The sequence below is a fragment of the Schistocerca americana genome, chromosome 3 (genome assembly GCF_021461395.2).
Source record: "Schistocerca americana isolate TAMUIC-IGC-003095 chromosome 3, iqSchAmer2.1, whole genome shotgun sequence".
NCBI lineage: Eukaryota > Metazoa > Arthropoda > Insecta > Orthoptera > Acrididae > Schistocerca > Schistocerca americana.
Window position 1 is genome coordinate 538,026,476 of NC_060121.1, and position 19,809 is coordinate 538,046,284.

The 19,809-nt window shown below is 37.7% G+C and overlaps 1 protein-coding gene and 1 long non-coding RNA gene across 3 annotated transcripts in view; one reads left to right on the top strand and one right to left on the bottom strand.

Annotated features, from left to right (window-relative positions):
- Window positions 1–10,199, bottom strand: part of LOC124605171 (N-acetylneuraminate 9-O-acetyltransferase) — a 217,177-nt gene extending 206,978 nt beyond the window's left edge. The window contains exons 1-2 of one of the 2 annotated variants that reach the window (XM_047136683.1): window positions 10,072–10,199; window positions 9,798–9,951 (exon numbers count right to left, since the gene is read on the bottom strand). In XM_047136683.1, the coding sequence (XP_046992639.1) occupies window positions 9,798–9,939 (142 nt within the window). In that variant the 5' untranslated portion in view covers window positions 9,940–9,951; window positions 10,072–10,199. Of the gene's footprint in view, window positions 1–9,797 lie in introns of both variants that reach the window. The other variant, XM_047136682.1, reaches the window with a different exon arrangement.
- LOC124605172 overlaps window positions 10,196–19,809 on the top strand; it is a 49,189-nt gene continuing 39,575 nt past the window's right edge. The window contains exon 1 of the long non-coding RNA XR_006978613.1: window positions 10,196–10,818. This is a non-coding gene — a long non-coding RNA (uncharacterized LOC124605172). The remainder of the gene's footprint in view (window positions 10,819–19,809) is intronic.

Below are 19,809 nucleotides of genomic sequence, written 5' to 3' on the forward strand. Positions count from 1 at the left end.
ATTTAAAGAGATTAAACTAGGAAGTTATCATTCCTTCAGTTCTCATGGATCTGGGAAAGAGAAATAAAGCAAGAGAGAATGTTAAAAAAAAAAAAAAAAAAAAAAAAAAAAAAAAAAAAAAAAAAAAAAAAAAATTGGTTGCTTGATACTTCTAGTTAATATCAGTAATATGTCACACAAGATAGGATTAGAAAAGAGGAACAAGATATCTAAGAATACTGTGAAAATTGGTGTGGAGATAGATAGATAGAAATAGAGAGAGAGAGAGAGAGAGAGAATGGTATACCAGCATGAAAATCATCACAGATGGAGATCCCCTGGGAGCAGCACCTATGTTAAAAAGTGCATCCCCCTCCCCCTCTGACATCACACATAAAGTACTTTGAGGAATTGTCTTAATAGACTGACAGAGGTAAAATTCATCATATCGGTTGAGAGACAGAGCACAGCCAGTGGTACCCAGGTCCAGAATTGCTGCTAAAGACAACCTCTGTGCTTGCCCCTGTACTGACACAGGAGTTGGCATTAGATTTTGTTATAAAGCCTACATTCTTGTAAAAATGTAAAATGCAGTTTGCAACTGGTATGTTGTTGCCTAGTATCTAAGGTAATGATAAATCTAGCTTTAACTGAAGACACACATCATCTAGAGCAATTTACTCTTCAAGGATGTGAAAGACTAGAAGGGATGCTCTGTGGGTACACTGGGAAGGATACACTTATAACAGGATGAATCCAGGTGCAAATCTGGTGTGACTGATGTATACGCAACAGCAGACAATGACTTCTTTTCAAGAGGTTCCGAGTGAAGTTTGTCACTACATATGAGTCTCTCCGATTGCAACAATAGGTGGAACACTACTCCAATCTCTACTCAAATGTGGCTAAAATCAGCCCAAAAACAGTAGGAGAAATTTCTCAATTGTGAACTGACCATAAGATGGTCACCATGCCCATCAAAGATGAGATTCAGAGAGCTGTTTGCATAGCTTAAATGTGGGGAAATGTTCTTGTAGGCAACAGCCAAACTCAACTTCTCACACTGATGCTGCTCCTCGCAGAGCTCTGTAACCTTTTATTGAAATGTTGGGCTGAGTGAACTGTGTCACAGGGCATGCACAATGCCAACATCGTCACTCTATACAAAGGTAAAAGCAATCACCACGACTGCAATTGCCAGTGTTGTATTTCACTGTTGAGTGTCACCAGTAAAGTTTTTGCCCATGTGGTGCTGTGCGACTGGAGGTCCTTGATGAGCATGTGTGCCCTGTGTCTCAATGGGGGTTTCAAGATTAGCAATAACCTAATTCACATTCCGAAAACTGAGAAAAAGTGCCGCAAGCTGAAGGCCCCACTGTTCATTGCTTTCTTCAATTTAAATAAGGAATTTGACACAATCGGCATGGATGGACTACACACTTCACTAGTGAAACTCCCTCTGATCAGGGCTTTCACGGCCATATGGAAGAAGCCCATCAAATCCATTTGTTATGCAAAGAGGATTTCGTCTAGGTTGTGTACTGGCACCTAACTTGTTTGGTATATTCATTTCCTTACTTTCCAAACTTCCTTTGGGCAAAACAGACTGGTAACTTTACACCATCTCATCATTTATATCCAAGCGCTATCATGAGGGTTTACATATAAGATACCTTTATTCACTGATGATTCAACATTCTTTGCACATACTCATGACAACCTTCAAATGTTTATTGTTCTAAAGGCTTATCTACATCTGTGAATATGAAGAAGACTTATTATTGTGCAAGAATACATGGGAACACCTGCCATAAGTATAGCTCCTTGTTGTGTAGTCACCAAATTTTGCTCCTGGCTCATTAGTGTGGAAAGATTTCTCTCTAGATGACGAAATAAATGTGAATATTGTGAAAGCGGCAAATACTTTTCAGAAGTTCTGCATGAGAGTATGGGACATCCAGTACCTTTTGGTGACCACAAAAATACTCACTTATCAAGCATGTGTGCTAAGTACCCTGTTGTATGGTGCTGAGGCCTGGACACCATATGCTAAACAAGAACGTAAGGTCAATGCCTTTGATTTGTGGCACTTACAAAATATTCTACACATAACATGAAGGGACCATGTGACAAATGAGATTGTCATAATTCCTCCAAGGCTCCTGAGTATCACTACCACTATCCAGGAACATTGCCTGCAGTGGTTAAGACACTTATATTACGTGGACCTCTCCCATCTTCCCCAATACTCACTACTTAGTGAAGTAGCACTTACTGAGAGACTACCTGGAAGACCTGCATTGTGCTTTAAAGACTTCAACAAGTATGATATGAAAGCATTTAACATAGACTGTGGCAACCGAGCAGCTCACTGAAGACCACACAGCAGTTGGAGAAAACTCATGAAGGATGACAGCAAGTTCCACGAAGGACATGGCTCAATAACTTATCTGTGAAACAAGTGTGGAGACAAGCACTTATGATGAACTCCTCTTTCAGGATGATATATACTTGCTAGATGGACTGAGCATCTTTACAGCACAGAAGACAAAATACATTGTTGTATAGTTTTGGCTACAAGGAAGAGTCAAGAATTTGTTAGTAGCCATCACAAATGAACATTCTGTCATCTGCTCCGTTATACTTTCTGAATTGTTTGTGCTGGGTGAATCCCTCTGTCATCAACTTCAGCGACAAGATATATATTTTGCAGAGTTAATCAACACTGCCAGGAATCTCAAAAGGGAACTGCTGGCAATGAGAGAAAACATTGACAATATTCTGAGCCAGCATTTCTTAGAAGCCAAGAACTTAGCTTCGGCCAATGGAGTTTAAATAAAAAAAAAAACAAAAAAAAAACCATGCATTTTTACCAAGCAAGCACATCGTGCAAATCAAGATACCAGTGATGATGTTGACGGTTCTTGACACTTTGTGAACTTCTTAACAGATTTAATTGTCTTCTACCATCAAACACTGAAAACATAGGTATCTTTGATGAAGTTGTGAAACTGTATTCATTTTATGCTTCAGATCCATTAGTCACAGATGTAACAATGACAACAGCCAAGTTGAAATTCTTTCATCAATGTCTGAGATGACTGGGGCAATTGCCCCAAAATGTACTGGAAGCTTCTATGAGCATCAAATCTATCTACATGTTTTGTGACTCTACCCCAAGTGACAACGGCCACAAATGAGCACAGTTTCTACACCCTTAACAGAATCAAAACATGTCTAAGGAATACAAAGAGGGATATCTGAATACACTCTCCATGACAATTCATCGAGAAGAGAGGATTGATGTCCAAACAGTGATAAGTGAGATGGTGAAACAAAGAGACCGCCGTTGTCCTTTGGTGCTTTAAATTTCTAGCAAAAGCTTTAATCATTTGTTCTACTTATGTGTACTAAAATACCGGATGAAAGCATGTTTTATACACTTCAAAGTAAATTAATATGGGCCTACACTACAAAAATAGGCAAGTAATAGAACTGGTGCAGAAATTCTCTTAGAAACTGAATTATGTTTTACTAAGTTATTCAAACTTCATAACACTATAAAACTGATTTCATGATGTAATTCATAACCTCAATAAATAGTTTTCATAGTGTCAATGTTCTAACTGAAGAAATGTAAACCAATAACACATTTTATGACTTTAGACATTAAATTAGTATGGATCAATAAAATTAATTTGGAGCTATTGTAAAACTAAAGTGATAGTGGCCCACCTTCCCCCCCAGAAGAAAAAGCAAAGACTCACACTCACACTCCCTCTCTCCCCATGTCCAAGTTATGTTTGAAGGTAAGAATTTGGTTGAGACTACACAAATCTAATGAATGTGAATACAGATTAAAGGCTGTGGGTGGAGACCGACACACTTTGCATTTTAAATATCTAAAATTGTGAGGTGAACTTAAAAATGCTGTGTTATATAATTGCAAAATCTTAATAATGTTAAACATGAAAGATTGTTTATATAAAATTCTTTATAGTCTAGATCACAATATTTTAAAAATCAGAGTGACACTAAACAGCTGTGTAAAAAACCATGACTCATTAATCACTAGAGGGATTAAAGTGTCTTGTGAAAGGAAAAGGGAAATGAATCTGTTGGCAAGAATAAACAGATATACTGCAATAGTTGTACACAAAAAACTATTCAAAGTGACTAAGAAAGGTTATTTAAAAATCAAGGAACATGCCCACAATGTCAGAAATCAACACTTCTGATAACGTACATTACGGCTATATGGAATGTAGTGAAATGAGAGAAAGAACAACCAGCCACAGGACAGCATAACATCACTATTGAACTAACTGAATGGCTATAACTGATGAGTCACAGGTAACAAATATATATTATTTCTCAAATGCAGTATTAAGTATAAGGACAAACAATTCATGAGAAAAATCACAGCATACACTGAAAAAGTAGCTCTCATAAAATTCAATCATATGAATGTGCGGAAATACTGAAGCGTCCGATCCCACCCGTCAGCTTTGACCCATGACGTCACAAATATGGCGGAAACAAAAACACACACACACACACACACACACACACACACACACACTCTCCACAAGAAGCCTAATGACACTAACGGGACAAGCGCGGGAAATGGGGTGTTTTGGTTGGGGGGGCAAACTAAATATAAACAAATTTGGGTCTAGTGTAGCAGGGGATACAACCCGTCGGCTTTGGACAACGACGTCACAAGTCGCCAGAGAGCAGTTTACCATTTTCGCTTTTGCTGTTATGTTTCAGTTTCGTTTTTTTACTGATTGCTTAATAAAGTGGATCTGTTTATTCTATCTCGTGAGATTATTTTTTTTTTTTTTTTTTAAAGCCAAAAAACACTTATCAGCTACTGAAGGGAGCTACAACACTAAGAAGAATCGCTTCTCGTTTGGCGACTTGTGACGTCATTGTCCAAAGCCGACGGGTTGTATCCCCTGCTACACTAGTCCCACAAATTTAGACGCCTTGCGTAGCTACAAGGTGTAAGTGAAGACAGCCATGCATGAATACCCACCCACCTCCCCAGGGGCCGTAACCCCTGCAACCCATAGAAGATAAAGATGCTTCAGTAGCTGATTAGTGTTTTTTGTCTTTTAAAAAAAAAAAAAAAAATCTCACAGGATAGAACGAACAGATCAGAAAGATAAATATAATAAACTAAAACAGAAATTCGAGGAAACAGATAATTAAAATAAGTAATAAGTGTTTTTAAATTAAAAAAAAAAATCTCACGAGATAGAACGAACGGATCAGAAAAGTAAATAAAATAAGATAAAACAGAACTGGAGACAGCCACACTCAAACCAAACTCCGCGCCGTCATGACGTAACACACGACAACACCCTTACGTCACGGGTCAAAGCCGACGCGTTGGATCGGACGCTTCTGTCGACCCGAATGTGCTACCAACTTCTCCTTCTAAAATTAAGAAAATTATATAGACACTCAAAAATAAAAATTCATCTGGTTTTGATGATGTTTGCAATAGTGTACTAAAGATTTATTCTCATACAATAAGCCCTGTCTAGTCCTAAACATGTAACACATCATTAACTCAAGGTATTTTTCCAGAGAGACTGAAATATGCCATTGTTAAACCCCTCTTTCAGAAAGATTATAAGAGAGATGTCAATAACTACTGACATGTTTAACTGCTGACAAATTTTCCAAAATTTTTGAGTAAGTGATGTATTCTAGAATGGTATCCAACCTGAGCAACAATAACATTCTCAGCAAAACACTGTTTGGATTTCAGAAGAGTTGTTCTACTTATGCCTTTTACATGTTCACTCACCAAATTTTACAAGCATTACATAATAAAATAGTGCCGGTTGGTATTTTTTGTGTAGCTATCTCGGGCATTTGACTTTGTGAACCACAGTATTATAAGAGTATTTTTATACTCCATGCTGGATTTTCCATTGTTTGACTATATTATAACAGGTGCAGACATAATCACCCCCACTGGGTGCCAAAATGTAGTGGACCAGAGATACCTGCAAGGAAACAGTAGTGAAACATGCGCAGTTCTTGCTTGTCAGGATGGGTTCTAGTCTTCCTGTGGGTGTGGTAAGCTCCTTTGGTGGTTTGGAAGACAGGTGAGACTATGGGGAAGCGGCACCAGCGGTGCACATTTGCACAGCCCTTTGTTCGGCCATTCAACTTGATTCCTCCATGAACATGAACAAGTCTTTAATTGTTCTATACAGCTAGTAGTCATTTAAGTACGGTTTCTTCTTCATATAATATTCCATTCTAAGCAGCAGGTGAGGTAACTGCAAAAGGTGCAGGGATGCGAGTTGCTTACACTGAGGAATTCAGACACATTGTGCTGACTTGATAACGACAGCGTAGACTCAACATGCGGCAAAGCTGCAACTGCAGTGCGGAGCAAGGTAGTGACATCCTGTATTTTGTTGTAGAATGCAGTGCCCCAGTGGTGTAGCAATGGCACTGCCCGGAGTTAAAGACTGTGCCAAGAGCTGGAGGGTAGTGGTGCTATTCAAGCTGTCCAGACTGGATGGTCTATGGATCACAATTTGGCGGTTGCACAGTTACAGTGAAGACTTCAAGGCAGCTTCAGTAGACTCGTAGTGATGACTGTCACACAGAAGGATTAATGGGTGGCCTTACCATGCTGAACATAATGTACTTAGTAGGGCCAGGGTTTAAATGATTTTTCTTGGTGCTAAATTCGTGAAAGGGCTACATTCGTGAACCACTGTGAACGCTCTAGAACAGGGCAATCGCCAGGGTCTAGCAAAACACACAGCACACATTGACAATACAGAAGTCAATGAAGCCAAAGTGACTTTTCGAAGGCTGACCCCATGACACTGACGCATATAATTGCGTCAAAGACTGCTGCTGCTGACCAGGCATGGGCGAAGACTAGCTGCGGTCAATGTCCATGGCTTGTAACCCAATTCCGGCATTAGCTGCAGTTCTGTACTCTGACTTCTGCTTCGTGTTTCCTTATAGTTTTGTCCATTACAGTATTGTCCTAGATAAACTGAAGTTTTATTGGGATTGATGGTACAGTCAACCAATGAATAATATCACACCTCAAAGAATCCAGAAGTTATACTTAGTAATTCAACCAATGCTGTCCATGAACATTATTCTGACTGGAGAGAAATCGTGTTCCCAGGACTCAACCTTAGGTCCACTATTGTTCCTCATAGGCCTATATGTAAACGATCTCCCATCTAACATACAACAAGTGCAATTAGTTCTTTTTGCAAATGAAACTAGTGACAGAAGAGATGGTAAACAAGGTTCTTAAAGTGTTATTGGCTGGTTTTCTGTGAATGGCCTCATCCTCAATTTTAAAAAGACAACATATTCAGTTCTGCACATCTAGGGATACTACGCCAACGATAAGTCTAACAACATGGTGCGGAAAACTTCAAGTGTCTTTGGTGTCCATACTGACAAGAATTTAAACTGGAAAAAGTACATTTTATAGCACCTAAAGCAACTCAGCTCAGACACATCTGCACTTTGAATCAAAGTTAACATATTCTGCATACGTTCATTCAATACTGTCATATGGAATACTGTTCTGGGTTGACTCATCTTCAAGAAAGTATTTATTGCTCAAAAATGAGCTGTAATAATAATAATGTGGTGCTCACCCAAAATCATCTTGTCGACATCCGTTTAAGGGACTGAGCATTCTGACTACTGCTTCACAGTACATTTATTCCCTGATAAAGTTTGCTGTAAATAATCCACTGCAGTTCAAAAAGGACTATAACTTACGCAATTTCAATACTAGAGGGAAAAAATGATATTCATTATTCCACAGTAAGGTTGTCTCAAGCACAAAAAGGGTGCACAATGCTGCAATTACAATTTCTGATCACACACCCTGGGATAGAAAATGTCTAACAAAGTAAAATTTGAAAACTGAGCGAAAAAAGCTTCTCTTGAATAACACTCTTTATTCTATACAAGAATTTCTATTATTGCAATGTGTGAAGCATTGAGAGGGGGGAAAACCACTTATAAATGTTCAGCATTTAGCTATATTTACAAATCAGTTTGAGATGTGAATGTAAAATGGCTCATTCCACATTACTACGAATTATTCTGTAAATGGCTCGTGGAACAAGGAACTACCTACCTCACTGATTACCAATTCCAGATGAGCAATAAGGCATCTTCAGATCGATTAATAAGATGAGTATAGTGTCTAATTACAAGACTGAATAAAGACATTAAGTGATATAATATTGATGTACAGTGTGTATGACATTCTTAAGTGTTTGAATATGAAAGGTATTTCTTACATCATGTTTCATCGATTTGTAACATGTAAAACTTTTCCGGTCGTTAGGAGGTTTGGGAACAAGAATGTGTTGTATTGATGACAATCTGTCTGCATCCAATCTTGTGATTAGACACTGCACTCATTTTATTCATTTATCTGAAGATGGATGCTTCTTCAGACAAATCTAGTAATCAATGATTGTTAAAATATTGTGGTCTGGACTGTTAAGGGAATTTATACACAAAATCTTTAAGATTTAGCATTTTCTTAGATTTCTTGTCACCATCCTTGCCATGTCAGAAAACAGCTCAAATCTTAACAACGTGTTCCGTTGTTTGTCATGAACTGCTACGTAAGTCATACACCAACTATGCATGTGGGGCAAGGGCATTCAAAACCCTTACTGGGACAACCGATCAATTGTCATTCAAATACAGAGTGATGGTTTTCCACTGATTAATATTATCTATGAGGAAGCAATGGCTTTTTTTAACAAAAAAATCAATAAATGAATTTGCAGTTATGTCGGAAAACATCTTCACATTATGATGGTTGAAGAAAAACACCCACATTGTAATGGACTCAGTAACTTGAACCTTGGGATAAGTAAGTGGCAAGCCCCAAAGCACATTATGTGCATCTGAATAGGAAAAAGTTTGACAATATCGGCAGCTGAACTTATAGAAATTTGCTACAAAAACATGGAACACAAAATCCCTGCACCTAAATTAATGCTCTACAATGGGCACTATAATCGGAAGACTGTGCAATAAGTAATGCCTTATTAGTAACAGCAGAATGCAACAGCATACCTTGATTTGACAAAACATTGCCTAGGTTTGTACTGCTTTCCGAAACAAAATCCAAAAGATGTCTTTGATAAAGAACTTGGTCACACCGTTGAACAAACATGTTTGCTGAGACATTAATGAAAACCTAGGTGGATGCAAACCATATGCTAGTGTATGAAAGTGAACGCAGAGTGTTTCTTGACAGTAAACGGCTGTCCGAGAACAGATATAGGCCTAAATAGAAACAAGGCAATAAAAACACAATTATAACCGAACAGCTTCGGTGAAAGAATGGTCATCTGGGAAGAATGTATAATGAAAGACTATTACTAAATGCGAAAAATTAGAAACGTCAAGGCAGAGTAATTGGGGAGACGAGGCAAAAACTGGGTATTCCCAACAGCCAACCTGCCTGACTATTGAAATGAGGAAAACGAATCATCACACACGTTTTCGTTGCTAACCCTGTCTCAGAATGTATACACTGCCGACTTACTCCAAAATATTTACAGGTATCAAAAGATAATGTTTTTACTGATAGCCAACCATTCTGTAGCCTAGGTGGTTCAATTTACTAAAAAATTCTTGGTTGAGGTCTTACTGTATGTTAGACCATTAACACAATGTACGAAAGAAACTGAAGTATCGGCAGAAAACCCAGTGTCTCACCTACGATCTCATGAAATGCATACCTAATATAGTCAATATTTAAGAGACGCACTTACCGTATCTCCAATGCAGTAAACCGTGATACACAATGAATCCAATAACGAGAATACACGCAAGTATTTTTGTATTTTTTGCGTTAATCTGTTGTATAATCTCGGTTGCTGACTTCCCATGCTCACTAAATGAATCGGACGACATAGTATTTGATCACTATAAATGAGACAGGTGTTTATTAGCAACCGTAACAAGCATGCTATTCATCGTCCCTCTTCCTAAATTTAAGACTATCTCGTTTCACTCGTCCATTCATGACCACCGATCATAACTTACAGTTCCCACTCCGCAACTGTCATAACAACGAACCACAGACAGACTGTAGGAAGATGGCATTATTTACTATTTATCTGCTACACTGTACAGCTGCTCAAAGATGCAGCGAAAGACGAGCCTTTCACTCGCTGTCTTCGTATGTCTTGTCGAACTGTAGTTGCTCATTTAATATTACTGCTGCAAAGAGATTTTTAAAATGTAACACATAGTTGATGTTCTAAACTGGCGTTCATTTTGTAATAAAGTACGAAGATATTTTTGATTGGGTAAATACATAAAGTGGAAATATGCATGCGGTGCGCATCTGACATTCGCCGGCACTAGCAAAGTCTATGGTATCAGCCGGCGTCCATGATGTGTTTGTTTTCATCTGAATTGTATTGGCTATGTTTGAAATGATTGGGATGTTGTAGAGTTTGATTCCAGTGTTTCATTAAAGGAACATTTGGTCTCGTGTAATTTGCAGATAACTTTTCTAACAGAAATGCCATACGTAATTGTACGTGGAACTCTAGGAATGGCTAACACTAAAGTGTATGGTCTCCCTTTGCAAGAAGCTGATCTAATAAGTTCGCATATGCGACCAGGTCCAACGAATTCAAATAAAGATGAAATAACCTTATATAACTCTGCAGTTTATGTGTTAAATCAGTTGGAATATTATTTCGGCTACAGAGTAATTACCTCTGCTTGCCAGGGCGATTCCGGTCAACCAATTTGGACAATGTCTAAACACCATTAATCGAGGTGAGTCGTTTCTTTCCCCACATGTAATTATTTCACTCTTATTTCATTTGATGACATGTGAGGTAGTAATTCAGTTGCAATAACGCACCAGGACCCGTAACGTCATTCGTAGTGTATGCGCATCATATTTTTCATAGTCTTGATCGCAATAATTGCTTAGTGTTTATTGAGATCATGACAGTAAAACTCCAGAGAATTATATCCGCATTCCTCATTTGTAGTCCTATATAAGGAAAACAGCGGGAAGGTAACCTGTATTAGTGCACTGAACATTAGATCGATCCTTAAAGTCTCATAAACATGTTGTGGAAAGTGAACACGGTTAGCTCCTGACCGTGGTTGCTTCATTATCTTAAACTATCGATTTGTGCATTGTGACCATTACTGTCCGGCGAATGTTAATGTCTAACCCTTGACTCATAATTTTCAATCTCCAATGGTAATTTTTTTTTTTTTTGTTATCAAGTTGAGTGATGCATTTACGTTATGGATTCCCATAGAAAGCTGGTGCAAATTATAAGATAAGTGCTGAAATTGTTCTTTAAACAAGATCATACCAAATTTCATTTACTATCTTCGTCCAAGGCTGTATTGAACTCCATCTCTAATAACCTTGCTATTATTTTGTCATTAAACTCTAATCACAGGTACTTATGAGGCCATACTTCTTATCAGCAAATATTTTATTCTTACATTCTATTTATTACTTCCACAAAACTATGTTACATCTTCCAGTAGAGGTGTTACATTTCCAAAAGGAAAAAAAAAGAGTTTGTTAATTTTCATAGGTCATTTGAATCCATTTATTGACAAAGACCTCCAAGAGACTTCTCCTTACATCAGTTCTTAGCTATAAATGTCCATATTACTCCTGCACATTTTCTAGTCTACCCTCATACCATTAGGCCATAATTTTTGTCTTCGTTGTTGTTGTTGTTTTTGTCGGTGGTGGTGGTGGTGGTCTTCACTCCAGAGATTTCATTGCTGCAGCTCTCCATGCTACTGTATCTTGTGCAAACCTCTTCATCTTCAAATAACTGCTGCAACCTACACCTACATCCTTCTGAATCTGCTTGCATTTAACTAGCTAGTTAGTTACACATTCCATAGATAATTTGAACGATTCTCTTATCAAAATGAAGCAGAATGAGTCAGATTGCTTTTTTTTTATATATATATATATATGTTTCTGGACCCGAAAAAAGTCAGTCCATAAGCTTAAGTAAACCCAATCAACAATACAATAAGAATCAGCTTAATTTTTCAAGGAACTCCTCAACAGACTAGAAGGAGTGACCCATGAGGAAACTCTTCAGTTTCAATTTGAAAGCGCATATTTTTTGAGAGGCCAATGTCAAAATACCCATACTCGTGAACAGGGATCGACATGAACTTACACCAGTTTTTGCTTGAACCGCCTGTTTCTTAGCCAAAAATATCCTTTCAGAATGGGAAGAGTTACCGCAAAATATAATACCGTTCGATATAAGTGAATGAAAATAAGCAAAGTAGACTAATTTTCGTGTTGAATGATCACTCACTTCTGTACCATGCGAATAGTAAAAATGGCAGTATTAAGTCTTTGAACAAGATCCTGAACGTGGGCTTTCCATGTCAGCTTACTGTCTATCTGAACACCTAGAAACTTGAACTGTTCATTTTCACTAATCATATGCTCTTTCTGTGAAATTAAAACTTAAGGTTTTGTTGAATTGTGTGTTAGAAACTGTAAAAACTGAGTCTTACTGTGACTTAGTGTTAGTTTATTTTCTACAAGCACTATTTGAAACCAAGCCTATGTTGCACACAACATCCTTTACTACCAAGCTAGTGTCATCAGCAAACAGAAGTATTTTAGAGTTACCTGTAATACGAGAGGGTATATCATTTATATAAATAAGGAAAAGGAGTGGCCCCAACACTGATCCCTGGGGCACCCCCCCCCCCTCCTCTGTTTGACAGTACTCTACTCAGGCCCCACATCACAGAGCTGTTATCATCATTGTGAATAATGACCTTTTTTGCTGCTTGTTGCTAAAGTAACAGTTGAACCAATTGTGAGCCACTCCCTGTATTCTGTAATGGTCCAAGTTCTGGAGCAAGTGTTTGAAACCTTTTGTTTAGCCCATCCAGTACCTCACAGAAAAAAGAGAATGTAGCATTTTCAGTTGTTAAACGACTTCTAAAGCCGAACTGTGCATTTAATAGCAAATCGTGTGATATAAAATGATCAATTATCCTTACACACATAGCCTTTTCAGTAACTTTTGCAAACACTGATGGCATAGAAATAGGTCTAAAAATATCTACATTATCCCTTTCTCCCTTTTTATAAAGCAGCTTTATCACTGAGTACTTTAACTGCTCAGGAAAGTGGCCATTCCTAAAGGAAAAATTACAAATATGCCTAAATACAGAGCTAACATGTGCAACACAGTACTTTAATATTCTGCTAGATGCTCCATCATATCCATGAGAGCCTTTAGTCTTCAGTGATTTAATTATTGACTCAATCTCCCTCTCCACTGTATCACAGAGGAGTATTTCAGACATAAATCTTGGAAAGGCATTTGCCAAGAAAGTTATATGATTTCCTGTAGAAACTAAATTTTTATTAATTCACCTGGAGTGCTCAGAAAATGATTGTTCAATACTGTACATATATTTGATTTTATCAGTAATAGAAATATTTTTACTGCCAACTGAGTTTATATCATTGACCTTGTGCTGCTGACCAGACACTTCATTTACAACTGACCATATGGTTTTAATTTTATCCTGTGAATTAGCTATTCTATTTGCCTACCACATACTCTTTGCCTTCCTAATAACATTTTTAAGCACCTTACAATACTGTTTGTAATGGGCTACTGTAGCTTGATTGTGACTACTACTAACATTTTGATACAATTCCCACTTCGTTCTACAAGATATCCTTATCCCACTTGTCAGCCATCCAGGCTGCCTGTTACTGCTAGTGCCCCATTTAGAACATTCTAATGGAAAACAACTCTCAAAGAGCATGAGAAATGTGTTAAGGAAAACATTGTATTTATCATCTATGTTATCGGTACTATAAACATCCTGCCACTCTTGTTCCTTGACAAAACTCTCTATTGCTGTTGGATTAACTTTCCTACATAGTTTGTAATTAAATATGACATTGGTTTGAGTACAAAAGCCTTTTAGTGTTAAAATTTGTGCATCATGGTCTGAAAGGCCATTCACACTTTTACTAACAGAATGCCCATCTAGTAATGAAGAATGGGTAAAAATATTGTCTATAGCTGTGCTACTATACCCCTGCACCCTAGTTGGAAAAAAACACAATCTGCATCAGATCAAATGAGTTTAGGAGATCTACCAACATCCTTTTTCCTGCACCATCATATACAAAATTAATATTGAAGTCACCATATATAGCGTAACTAATTTCTGGTACTTCCTGCAAAGTGATTCAAGAACCCCCTCTAGGTTGAGCAGAAATGTCATGAAGTCAGAGTTAGGGGATCTGTAAACAACAAAAATTAGAAGTTCAGTTTCACTAAATTCAACTGTCCCTGCACAATATCTGTTCGGTGCAGTGTCGTAATACGTCTGTGGACTCGAATGGAATACTGTTTTTGATGTACATAGTCACTCCCCCACCCCACAAGGAACACCTTGAGAAACAGCCAACTAATTTATATCCTGGAAAGGAAGCCTCTGAATTGTCAAATTATGTAAGTGGTGCTCTGATTTACCAATAATTTCAGAGTCAACATCTATAAGCAGTTCACTAATATTATCTCTAATCCCTCTTATATTTTGATGAAATATGCTAATTCTTTCTCCACCTGGAAACATTGCATCCTCAGAAGGTGCGCCCTTAGTTAGAGGGACTTCCTTCAAGCAGGTATACCTATCAGCTGACTTCAATCTAAAAAAGGTGCAGCTCTAACACCAACTACTACAGGAATTTTTCCATGAGTGACATCATCACCACCACCGCCGCTTCTTCCAATTCGGGTTTTCATTGGTACGCACACCCAAAAAATTTGGAGCATTCTACTCTGTTTACTGAATCCTGCTCATGGGCCACATCAATTGTTGATATGACTTTGTTTGTTGTACAGAACTGAATGAACCACTTAATAATTCTTTGGAAAATACCATTTACCAACTCTTCTGTTGTTTTCTCTCTAATTCGATTTATTATAACACTAGTATCATCTGCAAAATGTTCCAATTTTGCTTGTTGGCCTTTAAGTGGAAGGTCATTCACATATGCAATAAATAGAAGTGGATCCAAAATTGAACCTTGTTGGATCTTTTTGTGATTTCCCCCCTTTCCCTAGTCATTGAAATTTTCTATCTTTCTGACATTTTCTGAGTTATTCAGCACAACCTTTTGCATTCTGTTTGTTAAGTATAATCTACACCAGCTGTGCATAAAGCCATCAATCAATTACATAAACATCAAATTTGCTAAGAGAGTAATGTATTTGTCTCTTGGTGTCCCTCTATGATTTTTACCCCCACTCTTCCCTGCAGAACTAAATTGGTGAGGCTTTGATGTCCTATCAACTGATACCTCCTTTGAGCCAAGCTGTGCCACAGATTTCTTTCCTCCTCAATTCTGTTCCATACCTTCTCATTAGTTACGTGAACTATCCATCTTTTTTCCTGCTTCAGCATTCCTGTGTAGAATCACAGGTTGAAAACCTCTTTTATTCTTGTCCAAACTGTTTATTGTCCATGTTTCAGTTCCGTAATGGCAGCACTTCAGACAAATATCTTCAGAAAATACTCCCTTACACTTAAATCTATATTCAATATTAACAACTCTTCCAAGTCCTTTGCTGTCTCTGACAGTATTATGTTGTCATCAGCAAACCTCAAAGTTTTATTTATTTTCCATAAAGTTTTAAAGTGTGCACCAAATTTTTCTTTGGTATCCTTTACTGCTTGCTCAATGTACAGACTGAATAACATCGAGGTTAGGCTACAACTGTGTCTCAGTCCCTTCTCAACCACTGCTGCCCTTTCATGCCCCTCCACTTTATAACTGCCATCTGGTTTCTTTACAGGTTGTAAATAGCCTTTTGCTCCCTGTATTTTATCCTTGCTACCTTCAGAGTTTCAAAGAGAGGATTCCAGACAACATTGTCAAAAGCCTTTTCTAATTCTACTAATTAGGTTAAAATTAAATAGGTTTGCCTTTCCTTAAATGATTGCCTAAGACAGTGTTTCTCAAAGTGGGGTCAGCGGACCCGTGGGGGTCTGCAACTCCAAAAAATTGAAGTGTTTTGTTACATTTGTACGTTTAAATGTTTCCTTACTTTACTAAATTTCTGCCTTGAAGCTGGTCAGCCATTATAAAAGACTACTTCAAGTGAGATAAATACTTCTTTTGTTAGGGTACTTTTGCAGGTTGGAAGACAGACATAATGGCTCGACTGAAACCTTTAACATCAGAAGTAGTGTACTTATTGCTTCATACATAGAGAAGATTCAGCAGCGAGAAAAATGCCCATGGATTTCAAATGTGTTCTCTTTGAAGTTACAAAACTTGTTAATTTCAGTAAATCACATTCTTTAAATTCCCGTCTTTCCACAGTTTTATGTGAAGAAATTGGCAGTGAACACACTCAACTTTTCTGACATACTGAAGTGCATTGTTTGTCAAGAGGGAAAGTTCTATTTTGTTTCTTTGAGCTGCGTGATGAAGTGCACTTGTTTCTTTTAGACAAGCAGCAGTGTTTTTCAAGTGAGAAATTGTGTGATTTTGATTGGTTGTGTAAAGTGGTCTGTTCATAGATATTTTCTCCTTGTTAATTTAACTCAGGCCTGCAAGGAAGAAATGTTAACATAATGCAAGTTGAGCATAAAGTTGAAGCTACAATTAAGAAACTGCAGCTGTGGGCAGTATGAGTACGGAACAATAACGATTCATCATTTCCTCTGCTCGGAGACTTTGTCAATTCTTTGGGTGAATAACTCTCTGCTGGAGTGCAGAACACTTGTAAGACACTTGATAGCATTATCCGTAAGTTTTTGAGAATATTTCTCTATTCTTCAACATGGTAATTTGTTAGATTGAAGATCCTTTCAGTAATAGTGAAATCTTTCTGACACAGGACAAGAACAGCTATTGCAACTATCCTGCAATACTTCATGGGAAAATGTTTTCAAGGAAAAGGAACTTCATAGCTTTTGGTTGCATATGCATTGTGAGTATGAAGAGTTGTCTAAAAAGGCATTGCAACATTTGATGCCTTTGCCTACCACTTAGTTACTTGAGTAGACCTTTCCAGCTCTTCGCAGTATCAAAACCGCAAAATGAAATCGTCTTAATGTGGATTCAGACCTAATATTGATGGTGGCAAAACTTATTCCAGATTTCAGTGGAATTATGGAAAGGCACAGAGAATTTAATTCCACACATTAGTGGCCCCAAATTTCAGAACATTGTTCATCAGGTGGATTTTTTAAATAAAATGACATTGATTTCTAGGTACTGTACATACTGTACTGCATTGCTGTATTTTCTGTATTACTATACTGTTGCTGTATTTTCAATTGAAATTTCACTCACTAGGCAATACTCTTGTTTCTTTAGAATAAATTACTTAAACATTATTTTTCTTAATTTTTTACAGTGGAAATTCTAATTAACACATTTTTTTAAATATTGTGTGAAATTTTGCATAGCATTGCAAGGGAGCCTGCAGATCACTTTCCGAAAAAATGGGGGGGGGGGTTCATGTTATCAAAAAGTTTGAGAACACTGGTCTAAGACAAGTCATAGGGTCTGTATTGCTTCATGTGTCCCTACATTTCTCTCGAATTCAGACTGATCTCTCCAGGGGTCGGTTTTTTGTACCAGTTATAAAATTCGTCTTAGTGTTTTACAACCATGAGTTATAAACTGATAGTTCAGTAATATTTACACCTGTCAGCACCTCCTTTCTTTGGAATTGGAATTCTTCTCGAAGTCTGAGTGTATTTCATTCGTCTTATACATAGTTTTGCCATGGCTGTCTCTCCCATGGCTATCAGTAGTTGTGGCAGACTGTTGTCTACACCAGGGACGTTGTTTCAACTTAGGTCTTTCAGTACTATGTCATATTCTTCTTGCAGTATCATATCTCCCATCTCATCTTCAGCTGTGTCCTCATATCTCTCTCTCTCTCTCTCTCTTAAATATTGCCTTAAAGTTCATCTATAGACCCACTGTATACTTTCAACTTTCCCCTTTTCGAAATGCGGTTTTTCTGTCTAAGCTCTTAATATTCATACAGCTGCTTGTCCTGTTGGTGGTATGTATCTTTCCTGTAATGTAATATTCTTCTAAATCCTTACATTTGTGCTCAAGCCTTTCCTTCCTGCCCAGTTTGCACTTCCTGTCAGTGCCATTTTTTAGATGTTTGTATGCCTTTTAATTTGCTGCATTTTTATATTTTCTCCTTTCTTCAAAATAAATTCAGTATCTCCTGTGATATCCAAGGATTTCTACTAGGCCTTGTCCTTTTGCCTATTTGATCCTCTACTGCCTTCATTATTTTGTCTCCGAAATCCACACATTCCTCTTCTGCTGTATTCCTTTCGTTTATTCTAGACAGTCATTGCCGAATGCTGCCTCTGCAACTCACAGCAACCTCACGTTTTTTCAAGTTATCCAGGTCCCATCTCTTTAACGTCCTACATTTTTTTAAAATTTTTTTTTTTTCAGTTTTAATCTACAATTCATAACTAGTAAATTGTTCCCAGAGTTCACATCTGCCCCTGAAAATGTCTTACAGTTTAAAATCTGATTCTGAAATCTCTGACTTGCCATTAAATAATGAATCTGAATAATTTCTTTTATTTCATCATACATTTCTTGAATCTCCTCATCATCTGCAGAGCTCGTCATCATCATCATCATCATCAGGATTTCCTTCCAGCGAGTTGGGTAGGAACTTGGTGAACAATGTGCCTCCATTGGTTTCTGTCCTGGTATAGCCTTTCTCTCTCCACTACATCCCATGTTACTCCTCTCCTCTTGAGATCTTCCTTAACCTGGTCGGTCCATCTCTTTCTAGGCTGCCTAATAGATCTCCTTCCTGGTGCCTCCATCTCCAAATATTGGCGTGGTGTTCGAGTCGGGTGCATTCGCTTCACATGACTGAACCACTTCAATCTCAAAGCACTCATCCTCTCCTCTGTAATCAATGTCACCTGCAGGTTTCTCCTTACATAATCATTCCTGGCTCTGTCTGTCCTAGTTTTTTGTAGAGCTGACCTAAGGAACTTCATTTCACGTGCTTGTATTTGACCCCTGCCTCTCTTATTTATGACACAAGCCTCTAGACTATACATCATCATTGGCAGGAGATAAGTTTTATACATGGTCTGTTTGGCTCTTTGAGAAACTTCCTTGTCCCAGATTAGATTTTGTACTTTGTTATTCAGTTTAAGACTTTTAGTTTGGAACTTCCACCACATGATATGATGCTACCCAGATAATTGAAACTTTTCACACATTCTACCTTCTCCCCCTCCAGTATGATTTGAAAAGCTGTGGGTTCCTGCTCATCTTCATTGCCACTGTCTTGTTCCTACTCACAGTTAACTTGATTTTTTTAAATTTTGTGTTCCAGTAATCTAGTCTCCTCTGAACCTCCATTTCCGTCTTTCCCCAAATGGTGAAGTCATCAGCAAAAACAAAAGCATTGAGCTCTTCATTTTCTTCTTCCTTGATTTCTTTCATGATTGTGTCCAGAAGTGTAATGAAGAGTAAGGGGGAGAGCGAACTGCCTTGCTGAACACCTCTCTTTGTCTTTTTTTTTTTATCTTCCACCTCCTACTTGTACACTGCTCTCACAGCCATTTGGACTTTTTAAATTAATGAATCACGAACATTCCCATATTTTATCCCTTGGTACTCTGTCATATGCTTTTTCCAAATCCTCGAATACTACTATCAAGTCCTTTCCTTTTTTCCCAATACTTCTCCATTAACTGATG